Consider the following 16526-nt stretch of genomic DNA (forward strand, 5'->3'; position numbering starts at 1 on the left):
TTTTGCTATCCACTTTGCTGCTGTAATTCTGGAAATTTCCCCACTGTGGGACTAATAAAGGAATATCTTATCTTATCTTATCTTATCTTATCTTATCTTATCTTATCTTATCTTATCTTATCTTATCTTATCTTATCTTATCTTATATCTTATCGTAACTGATCAAATTGGAGGTGATGAAAATGCATAGGAATTGAAAAATAGAGGGGTAAAAATGGATGGAAATGGAAATTATACTTTATTGGAAACAGTGTTGCTCTGATAATCATCATCATTCACAGTACTCAACTGACACGTACTGTTTCCAGCAAGCCATTTTTCTTACTTCAGCTCTCATAGATTTGCGTGTTTACTATGTTTATTACGGTAAAACAGCCTCCCTTTGAACTAATGAGCAGGTAGGGAACAGCCGTGGAATCCGCTGCGCAGCACAGGCCTGCGGTATTTGGTCCGGTTCTCTCGGCGCTCTGCGAGGGTATTTACGGGACTCCGGTTGTGTTCCGCTAACGTCAGAAGACCCGCTGAAATTCAAAGTTGGAGGAGGAGACTGAAAGCTTAAAACAACTAGAAGGTTGTTTCTTGTTTTCTGTCAGTTGGCGTTGATCTATTTCATATAGACTTTAGTTTCAAACAGACATCTTTTCAGGTAAGTTTGTACCTGCTAAAGTTAGCCTGTCATTGTAAGCGATGCTAACGATGTGCTGTGCAACTGTAGATGAGTTAACGTTAGCTTGAAGTGAGCTAGCAAGATTCGATTTGAAGAACTGTGTTGCTGAGATTAGCTCGCTGTTGTACCTCCTTTATTGTCAACTGACTGTCAAGAAGTAAAAACTCATGTTAATGTTACTTAGACTATTGCTGTGTTGGCAGTGATAACAAGATAACGCTCTGTATTTGGCTAACTGATTAGCTAGCACAAGTTTCTATGAATGTTTGTTTCATTATAAAACCGACCCGAGTTGAAACTGAAACGCTGGGCGTTGTCACGTTTATTACTGTCCGGAATGATACTGAAGCGTTTTTATTCAAAATTAGTATTTCGTCTGTCAGTAAGATTTCGTCTAAAAGCTAGCTTTAGTCATAATAACCAAATATGTTTCATGTCATTGTTAGGTTTTAGCCTGTATTAACTTCCCATTATACTGACGTACAGTGCCTTCGCTGTTTAAAAATCTCCTTTTTATCTGGTTTATTTAATAGCAAGCAGGTGTTTTGAGAAAGGGGTAATTGCTATAGAAACTGGGTGGCTTGACTGTTTATTGTATTAATGTTGTTGTCCTTAAAAGTTTCTGTCCAATAACCTCTGACATCTTAAAATTCATATGTGGGCTGTAATGTCACTGTTTTTGCAGCTCAGTATGGAAGCTGGCGAGGAAAACAATGGCAACATCAGCTTAAAGAGACCGAGAGCACCTCTGTCAGATTCTGAAGAAAACGTCCTCTCATCATCAGGTCTGTTTGTGCCTGTATTGACAGAAATATGAAGGATCATAATTCTTTATAAATATAGTATGTCTACATATTCACAGCAGTCTTTATAGGCCTTGTCTTTCTATCCAATGCCTCAGAGGTGAACGATGGCCAGAAGCGGCGGCGCCTGGGAGCGGCTGGTCAGGAGAATCGCAGCCCTAAACCTTCCTCCTCTTTGCGCGAAGCTGAACTAGAGACAAAGCCAGACACCCCGATGGTTCCCTCAGTCCGATCCCGAGTCCAGCAACTCACCCAGAGACGAGATGGTGAGCCTACCTGTAGTGTTGAGGCAGGCATGCGAACATTTGGTCCCACTAATTTTAATCTAAGATAGTAGAAACATGTCTCAGTATAAGATAATAGTATAATACAACAAAAACGTAAATGTAAAGTTACATCAACCCCCCCCCCCCCCAACAGATTCAACAAAAGCCTCTATGAAGGGAGGATTTTTTACAGGACTGTTGTATTACAGTGCATTAGTTTTAACTAGGTGGACCTAATAAACTGGCAATTGAATGTATATGTGTATATATCTGTGCATCCATGAGTGTTATTTTTGCAGGGGTAATGGCAATGCTCAAGATGTAGACATGTCATGGTAGCAAAGGTCAATAGTCAAGGTGGATTATCAGCATGCAAGATAAAAACTTTTGTCAAGCTGTTTAGCAATCTGTGCGAAGCCGCTCTGGCAGTGTAGGAGTTCGATTAATACTGCACGTTGTGACAACAAGTTTTTCTTGTTTTGGGAGGAGCTCCTCTGGCTCAGCGGTGCCTGTCCGATCCTGGGGCTGACAGCCCATCCGTCATTATCCACGAAAAGGGCTTCAAGGAGCATCTCCTCGGTGAGAATGCATGTGAACACATACACGTTCAAAAACTTCACTGTCACTGCTGAGTACAGAGTTGCTTTCAGTGCAGTGCAGTGCAGTGCAAGAAACTGTTTCTCCTGATGAATGAATGATGAAACATTCAGCAGCAGTGAAGCAAACAACAAAATACAAAATAAGGTCCAAAGTTCAAACATGTAGTGCAATAATAAATGGTAGGCAATACAATTATCTAACAAAGGCATAGACTGAAATGGTTGTTGGTCTTCAGCTTAAATCTGACTATGGCCAGAGAGCCAACAACGAGTGCAGAAAGTTTAAAGTCTGTCTAATGTGATTGTGACATGAGTTTAGTTACATCAGTACTATGACTGGCACGGTCTTAACTGTCAATGGCAAAGGATGGTTGAATAAAATGTGGAATTGTTTTATCGAGAAGAGCAAACTAGATTTTTTTTTTGTGCATTGCTAAAGGTTTACATGAATGTGTACTTAATGTATATTCATTTATTGAAACAAATATGTGATCTTGATCCTTTTGTCATACATGATTTGTAGCATACAAATTGATAAACAAAACTATTTTAATAGATGCGACATCCCTTTTCCACAAGAGCCAAAGATACTTTATTGGCATTTCTGCCACAAAAACAAACAAAACTTCACAAACTGAAACGTCAGTGAGGCGATTAATTAATTTCAATAGAGAATCACCGAAACATTGGGTTCATGGGTTAGTTGTCAGCTATTAAATGAATTGGCAAGTATTTTTTTTTATCATTGGTTAATTATTTTTAAGTGAAAAAAATCCAAATTCTCTGATTCCAGCCTCTTAAATGTAGATATTTTCTGGTTTCTTCACTCCTTTATGGCAGTAAACTAAAAGTCTTTGGGTTGTGGACAAAACTAGACATTTGAGGATGTCTTCTTGGGCTTTGGGAAACAATGATCGACATTATTTGCCATTTTCTGACATTTTATAGACCAAAAAATTAATTGATTAATTGAGAAAATAATCGACAATGAAAATAATTGTTAGATGCAGCCCTAGAGGACAGTAACTGCATGTATGGCGTCCTGTTGTTATTTTGACAGGATTCCCCAGTGAAATGTTTATGTTTAGGTTATACTGTGGATGCTTCAGATTAGTATTAGAGCCATGTTTGGAGTTGGACCTGCCAAACCTCCAGCAAGCATATTTGAGCACCTGGGAGAAAGTCATTATGGGACATTCAGTGTTGTTGGGTAGCCTGCGCTATACATGTTCTGAAAGAAAATATAAATACTAGATTGGAATTTGGTGCCAGCAGATACTCAATATTAAATTCCTTAGATTGTAGCAAGAAAACCTCACCATTCATATTGTTACCAAAATGTGAAATTTTAATTTTAATTATTCTCTAGTTATGTTTGAGAATTCATCACTAAATGTCCTTCCTCCAGATGAGGGAGAGTTTAATCAGCGAATGGAGCGGTTCAAAGTGCCAGTCTTCGAGGCCAGCCCTGCCCCCACACAGAGCCCTGCCATCTCTGGTCCACGGGCCTGCTCCAACTTTGTATCTGGTATTCAGCAGAAACTCCAAGGCACTACAACACCCAGCTCAAAGCAGGCTTCCCGCATACGTGAGGTTGGTTCAGGGGCTTTTATTTCTGAAATATATTAGTAGTACCTACATTACTGGGATTGACCCCATTCTCACTCTCTAGGTCTTCTACTTGATGGGCTAATATCAAAAATCTGCTGAAATAAATAATTTACACACATTCATTTGTAATATATCAGTATTCCTTAATGGTGTCAGTAAATCTTTGAACGTTAAAATCTCGATCCATCCATTTTCTGCCACCTATCCTTGGCCAGCACTGTGAAATGTAAAATTGTCCCAAACTAATGCTACTAGCAGCTGCAGTACTCTTTAATTATATGAACTTGAGAACAAATGACCTGGTTTCTCCTTGTGCTGTTTATTACTCAAATAATACATTGTTGTCGTTGGAGTACCTGTAGAGTTTATATCTGACATGGTTTCACTGCCCAGGAACGGCAGCAGGAGCTGAGTCTGTTGCAGCCAATCAGGGAGAATGCCTGGCTGAAAAGGAGCAACTCTGACCCTTCATTTACTCAGGTGAGTTTGTGATCATGTTATTTTGCCTGTCAAACATTCAAGAACGTTAAGTTGCAGCTGTCTGTCTTGCGAAAATTACTTTTGTGTTATATTGAAGTAGATGTGGTTTGGCTCATAAAGCACAGATACACCACAACAAACTTATTGTGTTCTTACCTCTAAGCGCTTCCAAAGGCAACTGGACTTGCTGGTGGTTTCACCTCAAAAGGCTTCTTCAGTTCTGACTGATGGGAAATCCAAGGCATTTGTCCTCTTGCAGGATCATGGCTCCCTCCATGAGTCATGGTGTTGATGGGAGAGAATTGGTGGGTCATTGACCTACCTAACTCAATAGGGTCACATGAATCCTGGTGTGTAACTGGCTGTTAAGCTGGCTGGGGAGCGATCTCAGGACTGCATTTTAAGTGGTGTGACCTCTTAAACCACCTCCCCTGTTCAGTGATGGTCTTTCCAGTTTGACATGGACGGCTTCTTTCACTCCTCTTTCAAACCGTCGGTCTTCCCTGCCAAAAATATGTACATTATTGTCCTCAAATGAATGTCCCTTGTCCTTGAGATGTAGGTGGACAGCTGAGTCTTGACCTGAGGTGCTGTCTCCCCTGTGTTGTGCCATGCTCTTGTGAAGTGGTTGCTTTGTTTCCCCAATGCACATTTGCTACAGGTAACCAAACAAACCTGGAGCAGAATGAATGTGACCCAGAACAGGGTCAGTCTGAACAGGAGACGGACCCCAGTCAGCCAAAACAAAACAAGGAGCTTGTACATAAAAGAAGAGGCATGCATGGACATGGTTTAAGGCATGAAAAGTGTCACACAGACCAGGAAACCATACTCCTAATTATGCTGTAGATCGGTCCCTACATGAGGCGGAAACACTCTCCTCTTTTATCACCTTTTATTACCTTTTCATATTTTATACATTAATATTTTTGTTACATGCTTAATTGAAAATTTCAGGTTCAGATATGAAAGAGTACCATTTTATTTGTCGAGTATGTGATTCAAAATGTAATAAGATCTAGGCCTTTCCAAGTGGTCTGTTATGTAGACTAGAATTCACTGAATTTGCTGAAAATGCACTGTATTGTGATATGTGCGTATGGTTTTCTAAATATGAAATGACTCATATCAGGATATTAGATTTTGGTCATATCACACAGCCTTAACACCAGCTTATGTAAACATTAGCAGGGAAGGACCCCTCCTGGCTCCTCATCTCCCTCGTGGGTTCCTAGATCTAGAAGGAGGGTTCATTGGCCTCCCATGCAGCCCTGGGATGTGAGTCTGTGACCAAATAACTCTTCGCTCATGGGTCACTTTTGTGCTTTGACACTTGGGCAATAATTGAAGTCACCAGAATGGGCAGCACTGATTTGACAGTGATAGGAATTGAATTGGGAGGATACATACAAGCATACTGCTATTGGTTGGCACAATTACCCATTCACATGGCTCCAGTTTTTTGTCTTGTGGAGGAGGGAAGTTCACTTCTGAAATGGTGCACATATGTAAGTTTGATGTGATTTGGGGGAACTGGGATGTTCACACAAAGGCTTATCTTTTCACCTCAAATGACATAAACACAAACGAATGTCACAAATTCACGCTTTCTTTCATGCATTTTATTGAAATTATACAATATGCCTGTAATATACTGTACACAGTGTCACCTGGGAGGTTATTGTCAATATATATTTTGACTATTCAGCATCAGCATAACTCCAACTTGTCACTAATTGCCCTGTTCCACTGGTCACACTAGCTGTTTTGTGTTTTTAGGCTTCCATGGTTTGAGATTTATTTGAGTTTTAATGCTTTGTTTTATTTGCTTTTGTGCTAAAAGTCTCCTGTGCCTTTTAGGTTTATTCCTTTCTTGGTGCTGCTTCTGTGGCTGTTGAGCAAAAGGCCTAAATCATAACTGCAGGATGCAATATTTCCTTTTCTTTTAGTTTATTTGCTTCCAATGATAAACTTAAAATAAACCTGCTCAGCATTTCTACCTCTTATTTGCTTCCTGGTGCTAATATTTTTGCATTCAGCAGGCTGATGGTGATACTGAGATGAAAGATGGCAGCTTCACTGAAGCTCTTACATCAGATGCAGGGAAGAAATCTTCAGATGAGACAGGTAAGACCTTTGACATCAAATTGACTTTGTTTCAATAGTTTGGAGAGTCAAGTCAATACATACCAGGACAAAGACTATAGTAGCAGAAGTAGGAATGTCCTAAACTGATCTGCAAGGCCCGTATTGTGTCCCCATCACTAGTGTTTCCTTTGCTAATTGATATTAATATTTGTTACTCTAAAACCTTCTTGATATAATGACTATATGAATACTCAGTACCTGCTATAAAGTATATCAAGTATGAAGCTTAGGTCGCATAGTGTTAAAATGTGAGACCACTTTTTCAACAGGTGAAATGGCACCCTGTGATTCTGAGACCCCAGCAGCATCTGTAGAGCTTGAAAACTCAAATGAAAGACAGCTGCAAATGGAATGGATGGAGCAAAATACTCATCAGGGTGGAGAGGTCAGGGAAGAGCACAAGGCTCCGGTTGAAAATGAGGAAAAGCCGCAAGGGTCACAACAATCACAGACCCAGACTGTATTGAAATTGTCTTTCGGGGAGGATCAGAGTTTCTGCAGAGCACCCTTCAGTGACGATCACAATGTGTCAGAGCCTGCAGGTGATGAGCAGAGCTTGCTAGAATCAGCTCCTCCAGAGGAGGAAACAGCTGAGGTTTACAAAGTAACTGAACAAGAGAGGTCTGAGGTGTTTTCACTTGACGAAGTTGGAAAAGTTGATGGTCATTCATACAGTGAAGATGATATTGAGCTTTCGACAGATGAGGAGTTAAGGTTGTGGATATATCCTCAAGACAGGGTGTGCAAGAAGGAAGAGTCTATCATAGCTGAAGAACAGGAGGAAGATGTGTGTGCTGAAGAGGAGGAAAGGGAGTTAAATTTATCCACACTGGGAAAAGTGGAAGGAGATGATGGCAGTGAACCCCCGGACAGCCAGGATAGTAAATGTTATTTACCTAATGTTTGTGCTGCAGTTGCTGGCGATGAGAAACCTAGACCAGAGGAGGACCAGTTAGAGTCTGCTGGAAACAGAGATGAAGGGAGCATGGAGTCCTGTGAAGGATGTTGTGAGGGAGCAGTCACAGGAGATGTGGAAGAGATCGAGGGGTGTACTCATAAGGATGGTATATGTCAACAGTCAGAGGAGATCCTAACAGTCAATATCAAAGAGGAAGACCTGGATCTAGAGTCAGACAGTAGAGGCCCAAATAGCAGAGTGAAAGACACAGAGGCATTTCCTTTTGCAGATGAAACTCAGGCCCAGAAAGAAACACAGACTGAGTATCCACAGCTTGAAACAAACCTTGAAGATGTAGCAAAATCTAAGGTGGAGACTCAGTCCGAATCATCTGACATTGATGGAAGTGATGGAGCTCAGTGTTTGATAGAGGTCCAGGTGTCCGATCACCTTTTGGAGACAGGGGAAATGGAGCAGGATGCAATAGTTGAAAGGCAGGGTGTTGTAGATGGGCTCAGAGAAGAAACCCAAAGGGCAGAAGGAAGAGAAACCTCAAAGAAAGTCACCTTTATCCTGGAGCCCCAGCTAATCAATGACTCCACCCTGTCTGAGACCAATACCTCCATGGAGTCCAGAGCAGAGACAAGTGTGTCAGGTGTGAACACGTGGGCTGCCTGAGCACACCTCAGGAGAAGAAGAGCACATGGGTGAAGTCATTCATTTGTAAGGCGGAAATCACTCGTCCTTGGTAAACTGCATACGTTGGCTTTATATTCAGAGCAGCACGTTTTCTGTATCACAGGGTGGCTAAAGGGAAAACTAAATGTTTTTTTTTTTACTTGAAATTAAACAAATGTTTATATTTATCTTTGCAGAACTCTAATTTTTCAGCCCGTATTTTTTTTAATCTTCACAAAAGCAATAAGTGGGGATCAATACGGGGCCACAAACACACATTTGGTATTGCACATGAGGAAATAAATGTGAAAAAAAAAAAAAAAGGTGGATGGTGCCCATCTGTTGTGGGTTTTCTTCAGTTTAACACTCACCAGTCATCTACCTACTGTTCAGAAAATGACTTGACACATTTGTGCACGCTTGTTTCCACAGATGCTGAACTGAGCTCTCATGATGAGACCAACACTGCTGAAATAATCGACCAGATGTTTGAGGAGGTGCTGGAATATGCCGAAAGGATGGAGGAAGAGGGGGTGGATGATGAAGACACCGAGGACCGCGACAGTGGCATCAGCGCTTGCACTGGAGACAAAGAGTCCGAGAGGGAGAGAAGTGAAGAAAAGGAGGAGGCCGAGGAAGAAGCATGCGATGACAGCAAGAAGCTTGAAAACAACGGAGACGAGCTGCTGACTTTCCCTCCCAGCGGCATCCTCTCTCCACTCAGCAAGTCTGTAGAGGCCGTGGTCACCCCTCTGGTAAGATTCATTCAGCTGTCATTTGGGGAGCTTTCTGGATTGAGTTCTTGGTGGGAAAGCTGATAGATCCAGAACCCGGAAGAATATTTAATTTCATTCATGCCCCCCCCAACAGCGACTGACCGTGAGTGAGGAGTCCAATCCTCCATCTTTGCTCCTGACTCCAGAAGAGACCTCCACCCCTCCTGCTGAATCTGCTCCTCTGTACAGGTAAAACAGCAGCAACAGGGCCATTTGTACAAATTCTGTTTGGAATTAACTCTCAGTCTTGAACCATCAGTATTGTCTTTTGCCACACACATTTAAGAGGTCACAGTGTTGTGTACAATTGTGATTTGATTTTGCTCTGTGATGGACAGTATCGATGCCTACCGTACACAAAGACAGAGTAAGCAGCCCACCATTCAGAGCGTCACTCCTGGGGTTCAGAGACGAGCTCCAGTGAAGTCCCAACCTCAACCCTCTGTCAACACCAAGGAGAAAATCACGGTGTGTAGCACTGTTTTCAACATTTTGAATTGGAGAAGGCTAACCTGTTAGCTGTTGTTGATCAGCTAATTTCACAGTAGGCTAGTCCGCGTTCAGGATGAGATCCCAGTACATACATCTTTTATTTCAGTCAACTGTAAATATTGCTTTGACTGAATTAAATCCAGTACAAATCTTGCCTTCTGTCCTGTGTTCGTCCAGGCACTTAATGAAGAAGCTGGGAAGCTGCAGACTGTGATCAACCAGACCCTGCAGGCTCTGAGCTGTTGTACTGATGAGGAGCATGGACGAGGCTCGCTGGAGGAAGCTGAAGCTGAGAAACTGCTGCTTGTCTCCTGTACTCATCAATATCTTTATCTTAATAGTGCCATCTTTGTGTAGATATGATGCCAAGTTTGCACAATAATAATAATTTTTCTTCTGTGTTGCCTGTCATCCTTGTGATCTGCTGATCTACGTATGCTTCAGGTGAGAAACGCTCAGCCCTGCTGGCAGAGGTAACCAGGCTGAGGGAGGAGAGGAGCTCAGAGTCAGGGGAGGACAGGGACTACGTTTCCCAGCAGCCCTGCAGAGGAACTGTCAGCATCACAAACATCCAGCTGCCTCTCAAGGTTGAATTTGTCTGCTCCTCACACAACCGAACAGGTAGCACAGCGATTTAACATTACTGCATTTCACTTGTATTTCAAAAATCCGGGCTTTGTTAACACAAATGTAGAGGTTGGCAGCCATTGTGAAAGGATTGATTTGTTTATGTGCTTGTTTAGGTCGGCCAAGTCACTACTTCTTCATCCTGATCCGCTACGGGCCCTGCAACATCATCGCCACCCCGCTGGCCACAGCTGCCAACGCTCAGAATGGAGACACCATCTCTTTCCCTACTTCTGTCACTCTGTAAGCTGCAGTTCATTAGCTCATTAGCATACACTCTGCTTCTAGCACTAATTTGCTCCATTTTTCCTTTTGTTTTTCTGAATTGACAGCTTGTGTTTCCTCATGAACACATGAAATCCATTTTATTTTGTGAAGAAATGATTAATGAATGTCACATCCAGACGGCTTTTGCCAAATTGAGACACTCTTATCCACTTAAATCTTTCTGCATTATGTCTTGTAACTGTATCAGTGTAATCATGTTAGTGGTATATAGATTAATGCATTGCTTGCTTTGTCTCCTTGATACGTCAGGAAGGATATTCGCCCATCCTTTGAAATTGATGTGGAAGTCTACAGCCTGGTGAGACAAAACATGTGACATTTTGATCTGCAGTCATTCTCTGTGACGTATTCATTGAAATGATCTGAATTGAAATGAAATTAATAGAATAGCAAACTAGTTGGGGCCGTAGGTCACAGATGTATTTTTCCCCATTGTCAGTTCACATTCATAAGTTTACCATTGTTATTCATAAGATGGCTATAGCTTGTGCTTACAGTGCATGGTGTGTTGGCTGCTTGGATGAGGCTTGAAGTGTGCGTTGCTTTGGAAAGCTGTGTTAAGTATGTGGGTGGTCCTGGGACACTGGAGCATTCAGGAAAGGTTTCTCATGCCAGACGGGTTACTAACTAGTGTCTAGTGGAACCAGTTATACAGTGACGATGGCTTAGGGGGCCATGGAATGCAGATGAAGTTGTCTATCAAGCCTCTTGAGTCAGCCATTGTACTTAAGCTGAAGTAGATATAATGTACCTATGAGGCTGTGTCATGCTGCCAAGTATTTTCTCTTTGCTTGGGTGAGACTGGGATTCAACGATGCCTCAAATGTTTGCTAGGTCACCAGTGGAGCTCAGCAGGAATGATTGCCGCACTACTGAGCAGACAATGACGTTCAGATGAAAGTTTCTATCAAGCCAATGGGGTCAGCTCATGTAGCCTAGCCCAAGCAGATATATTGTAGGTATAAGGCCAGGACATGTATCTGCTCTTTGCTGGAGTGATTGATACCAGGCTGATGACTGTCATGCTGGCTGTAAAAACACATTTGTCTGGTGGCCAGCTTGTGCAGTGAGAGCTATCCTCCTGTCCTTTGTCCTGTGCTTTGTTCATCTATGTGATTGTTTTTATGCACATGTACAAACAAACACATGCATATATAATTTAGATGTGATGTTCAGACATTTTAATGCTCCTACTTTTGTGTCCTCTAGTCTCACACTTCAGGTAATAACAGCAGCGTGGACCGGACCACCACCAAGTCACGGGTAGGTGGGTCAAGTAATGAGCCGTGTGTATTTATCAATGACAGTCTAATTCATTTATATTTTATATTATGTTTACATATTCAGGTCACACCAAGAAAGCTTCTGAACACTATCACAGTGAGTATCAGTTTTGGTTTCATGCTCTACTTTTATAGTGTGTGTTGTTTTTTTGTCACCTCTCATAAGGCATAACCTAAACCTTTTGTTTTGTTTTCAACAGAGATCCAGTAACAGTCTGACATGTAAGTTTTCTATTGGTCACGGTGTGTTATAGTACAAAGAGGCTTCATTCTTTTCCCTGTTTGACTCAAGTCAGCAGTAACTCTAGAACGGGACTCTCATAGAAGTTTAGAAATGATGGCCATAATGGCTGTGTACACCGCTGACCGACCATTTCATGTTTGTTATGGGTTTTCATTCTGTGCCTCTTTGTCCTTCAGCTGCTGCTCCTCCTGCTCTCAACCCTCGTCGCTCCAGTAACTTTTGTTTGGTGGGCTCCCATAAGATTACCTTGACCTCACTGGGACACAGCAAGTTTCTTCTGGATAAGGTAATGATCTGTCATGATACTGTTAGTACGGGCTGTTCGCACTGTGTTTGGCAGCTTGGCATCAAATAGAATCTACAGGGAACAGTTTGATAGATGCAGGCATGTAAATACTGGTAATTATGAATTGAATGATAGCATTCAGAAGGGAGAAGCAATCCACTGTCACCTGGTTTTGCACCTCTCTGGGCATTTGATCCTTTTTCACCTCCAGCACTGACCGACCAGAGAAGAAGCACAGTGCTACAGCACTACTACACATCCCTCTGGTCTTTTTATTATTCTGTTAGCAGTTTCTACACATGGGTGGGCTCACTGGTGATGTAACATGTCTTCCCCTCCCTGTCAACCTCCCTCCCCTTCTCTGTCTTGCTTCCTTCATTTAGATGAAACTTGAAGGCAAAATCAGGAGGCTGCTGGGAGATGAATTTCAGGAAAAGGTTTCACTCCTCACGCTGTCACCTCTCTCTGCTAACATGATCTCAGTCATACAAATTAACCGCCGCCTCAGTTTTGATCGTGTTTGTTTGTGGTGAATGAAGTTTGTCTGTTCAAGCTCTTTCCCATCTGATCTCTAACACCGATGAAAATATCCATCCAGTAGATTTGATGTGAAATGACATGGTGCTGAAGGGAAAAATAAAAAAAATAAATAAATGAGATATTTACTGGCTGGTACACAAACCTTGGATGTGTATTTGTATACATGTCTCTGCTGTATTCTTGCATCATTTAATTTTGAATCATATGATGTCATGACGTTACAGGGTGGAGAATGGCAGCATGAAAGTACACTTATAATCAAAGCAGTGTGTCATTTCACCAGTTCAGTTTTTTCGGTAGAAGGCCTGTGTGTGCGTGCGTGTGTGTACGTGTGCATGTGTGTGCATGCTTTCATGTGTTTTTGTAAATGTACAAGAAGAATTTCACTCCAAAGTGCAGTAGCACCATGGTGACACCTCATAATGACACGTGGTGTATCTGACAGGTATTCATGAAATCTCTTAAAGTCACAGGTTGTGACCACATCTGATCAGTTGAATTTCAGGCAGCTTTCTACACAAAAAATGGATGAAGCACATGTTGGAATGGAATTCTTCAAAATATTCTGTTTCTTTTCTCTTGTTTGTGTCGTCCACATCACACCAGTTTAACCGCTTGTCTCCTCCCTTTTCCTCTCTCAACTGTAGGTGCCCTTCCTCTCTCCTCTAGAGGGCAACATCTACCTGCAACTGAACAGCGAAAGTCACTCTAATGTGCAGCACCAAGGCTTCCTGGTCAGTAATGTGACATTTTGTGTTTTTCCGCAACAAGATTCACAAAGTAAACGAGAACTCCCTTTTGTCATAACTGTTAAACAAGCGTCAGTATCTTAAAACCACGCTAAGAAGAGGCAGATTTATACACTCAGGTAGGACAGCAGCTCCTGTCTTTGCTTAACCGGACTTCCACTAATCAGAAGTGATGGTTTCCTTGAATGTTAAACAGTTTTAAACTGCAGTTTCACTCCTCCCTGTCTGTCTTTCTGTCCCCAGACGATGTTTGAAATGATCAGTGGATACGGGGTGTGGCATCGCCGATACTTTGTTCTGGAGGGATGCAACATGTACTACTGGAACCACCCCAATGACAAAGAAACTAAGGTATGGACAGACCAGCAGACAGACTCACAAACGAAGACACTAAGTTACTTTTAGTCGATTAATTCTGCTTTAACCTCTCAGGAAGCAGAGGGCAGCATTTGTCTGTCCAGCTCCCACAGGCAGTCTGTCAGACCGGTGAAGAGAGACTCGTGTGCGCGACCTTTCACCTTTGAGCTGGTGAGCAGCATCCCACAGCCGCAGCAGGACGACAGCCAGGATGCTTTGGCCAAGTAAGACTGCAGTTACATGAGATCTTTGGGAGTCAGTAAAGTATAAGTACAGCAAATTCCTTTTAGCTATAATAGCTTCAAACCAGATTTTTTTTACTCGTGTTCATGGATTCAAATCAGGCTGCTTTCCATGTGTGAATCCCAGACCTCCTGTTTTCAAATTGTTTGACTGCTATTGATGGCTATAGAGCGGTATAGAGGAACAATCTTAATTTTGAAGACCTGTTTGAATATTCTTCTTTACAGCAAGAACTGGCTGCAGCCAGCTGGTGATGTCACAGAGGGCGTTTTTACTTTTGACAGCTGAAGGGAAACGCCTTCTGTGACATCAGTCACTGGGTTGTGTCTTGAGATTTATTTTGAAACAGCATAATTACCTTTAAGAAAAAGATTTCCGTTTGCAGCCTTTCCCCTCTTCTAAACACATTTTACCTTGTGTCTTAATTTGGAGATGAAAGTAGAAAAGTTTACCAAAGTAGAAAAATAACTTTCACTCTGATAGATGTCAACAGGCTCAGTAGCACCTTTTTACAGACAGGCCTGGCTTCTGTAACAGTGCCAAAACTGATGGACGTTGTTGCTTTTCAGGTGTTGGTTTTCAGCCGACACCAAACAGGAAAGACTGGACTGGATCGAGAAACTCAACCAGGCTCTTTTGGACTATCACACATGGAACCGAACACCAGCAACCCAAACAGAAAGTCAGCAGTCAAACGTGTCCAGCAGTGGGAACTTGAGGGAGAGCATACTGTAACTACATCCCTGACGCCAGGGTTCAGATTCTTCATCTCAGAGCTGCAGGAGATAAGCTTCTTCCTTTATAGGGTCAGCTTCACTGAATGAAACTGCCAAATTATAAAAATATAGCAAGTCTTTGGGAGACATATCTGTGTTTTTTTTTGTTTTTTTTTTTTAATCTGAATCCAATCATTACTGTTGGTTTTCACTTTTATTTGCTGAGTTACAGTTGCCTTTTGAATCATTTTAGTTTTTCTTTTTCATGGTTTTCTGGAAATCAGATTTTATTTTGACTTGTTTTTCTGTGGCAATGAGCTGCTTGAGCCTTTGTTGGCAATATTATTTGGTCACTTTCAGTTGCTAAGGTGAAACTTCTCTTGTAGTTTATATATTTTTGAAATAATTTACACATATATTTAGATTCATATTGTATTTTTGTATCAATTAACCTTGAAGGATAAGCAAATCTGTAAAGATACACTAATAAATATTGAAGGAGAAGGAAATTTTCTTTATTGCATGCTTTTGTTTTCTTAAGAAAAATGTCTAACAACTTAAACCTTAAATAAAATAATATGAACATATAATAACAGAAGATAGCAAATGTATATTGAAAAGCAAACTCGGCTCAGACCAAGGTGAAATAAAAGGCATGAGACTGGAGACTCATTCCATTTTTCATTTATTTGGCAAAAAACAATGTAGTTTCCCCTGAGGAAAAAATGTACCATTGGGAATGAAGCACGTTACAGAGCCTTTAGCAACTGGAAGACACCTCATTACAGGAAGTGTAGAGGAGAAAGCATGGGTCACTGAGGTTATGTGTAACTACAACACATTACCAACTGAATGATGGACAAACCTGCACTGAAACGTGCTGACAGACATTTGGAAATGCTGAGTGTTCATTGCAGAGGAGTGTTGAAGGAGTTAAGATGAGAGGATCTGCAGGGGGCAGCTGTACAGTCAGGGAGCAGGAGGACCACAGCAGCGTCACTGCAGGAGAATGTGAGGGAAAAGGGATTTAAATTCAACAGATCAAATAAGACATCACTTAGCTGCTGGACACCAAGTCCTCCTGACTGCATTTCCCTGAGCCGAGAGGGGACTTGCAGCTAACCAATTTCCCAGTGATACTCTGACTTCTACAGTCTGACTTTTTTTTTTTTTTTTTTTTTTTTTTTAATAAACTGGACACACTGCGTATCAAGGCTAACGTTAGCTACACATGCTAGCCCATCGAGCTTTTTCCTGCTAGTGCTACGGGACAGTCACTATTTATGGCTCTCGAGCTTTGTGCTGTGTGTCTACATCGACACAGAGTCTCCGTGGTGAGTTGACACCTCTGGCAAGAGTGCACTGAGAGATAGCACCCGAGGAAACTCACCTATAAAAGCGGTATCTTTGCGCGGCCATAACCGGATGTTGTCACTGATTGCAGGCATAAGGATTGGCGAGACGGACGCCCCCCGGCCAGCCAATCAGACGTAAGCTGAGTCGGGCGCTTAGATCCCGCCTTCTCAGGAAGCCAAAGACGCAAATAGAAACAAAACCTTCCGACTTCCTACTTTTCAGTTTTCCTTGTTTCTGTCCAACTTTCCACAAATAGGAGGCTAGAGGAACTTCTCCAAAGACACAATTGTACTTTGATCTGTTGAGCAAAAATACAAAATTAGAAAAGCTGATTCAATATGGAAAATTGAACTGATAAGCGCCACACAGACCCTGTTCTGTCCTGTTCTTTTCCATTTATTTCCAGCAAACAGTCTGTC

The 16526-nt window shown here is 41.8% G+C and overlaps 1 protein-coding gene across 1 annotated transcript; it reads left to right on the forward strand.

The window, feature by feature from the left end:
* Positions 1 to 603: 603 nt before the first annotated feature.
* On the forward strand, positions 604 to 15416 carry anln2 (anillin, actin binding protein 2). The gene is made up of 23 exons (XM_070972728.1): positions 604 to 646; positions 1353 to 1452; positions 1569 to 1736; positions 2223 to 2315; positions 3744 to 3928; positions 4340 to 4426; positions 6469 to 6553; positions 8583 to 8905; positions 9021 to 9115; positions 9265 to 9394; positions 9596 to 9731; positions 9863 to 10039; positions 10162 to 10288; positions 10583 to 10631; positions 11543 to 11596; positions 11681 to 11713; positions 11817 to 11838; positions 12037 to 12146; positions 12530 to 12583; positions 13334 to 13420; positions 13679 to 13786; positions 13868 to 14016; positions 14605 to 15416. The coding sequence occupies exons 2-23, from the start codon at positions 1359 to 1361 to the stop codon at positions 14768 to 14770; spliced, it is 2532 nt and encodes an 843-aa protein (XP_070828829.1). The 5' UTR covers positions 604 to 646; positions 1353 to 1358; the 3' UTR covers positions 14771 to 15416.
* The last annotated feature ends 1110 nt before the right edge of the window (positions 15417 to 16526 follow it).

The sequence above is a fragment of the Chaetodon trifascialis genome, chromosome 10 (genome assembly GCF_039877785.1).
Source record: "Chaetodon trifascialis isolate fChaTrf1 chromosome 10, fChaTrf1.hap1, whole genome shotgun sequence".
Classification (NCBI taxonomy): Eukaryota; Metazoa; Chordata; class Actinopteri; order Chaetodontiformes; family Chaetodontidae; genus Chaetodon; species Chaetodon trifascialis.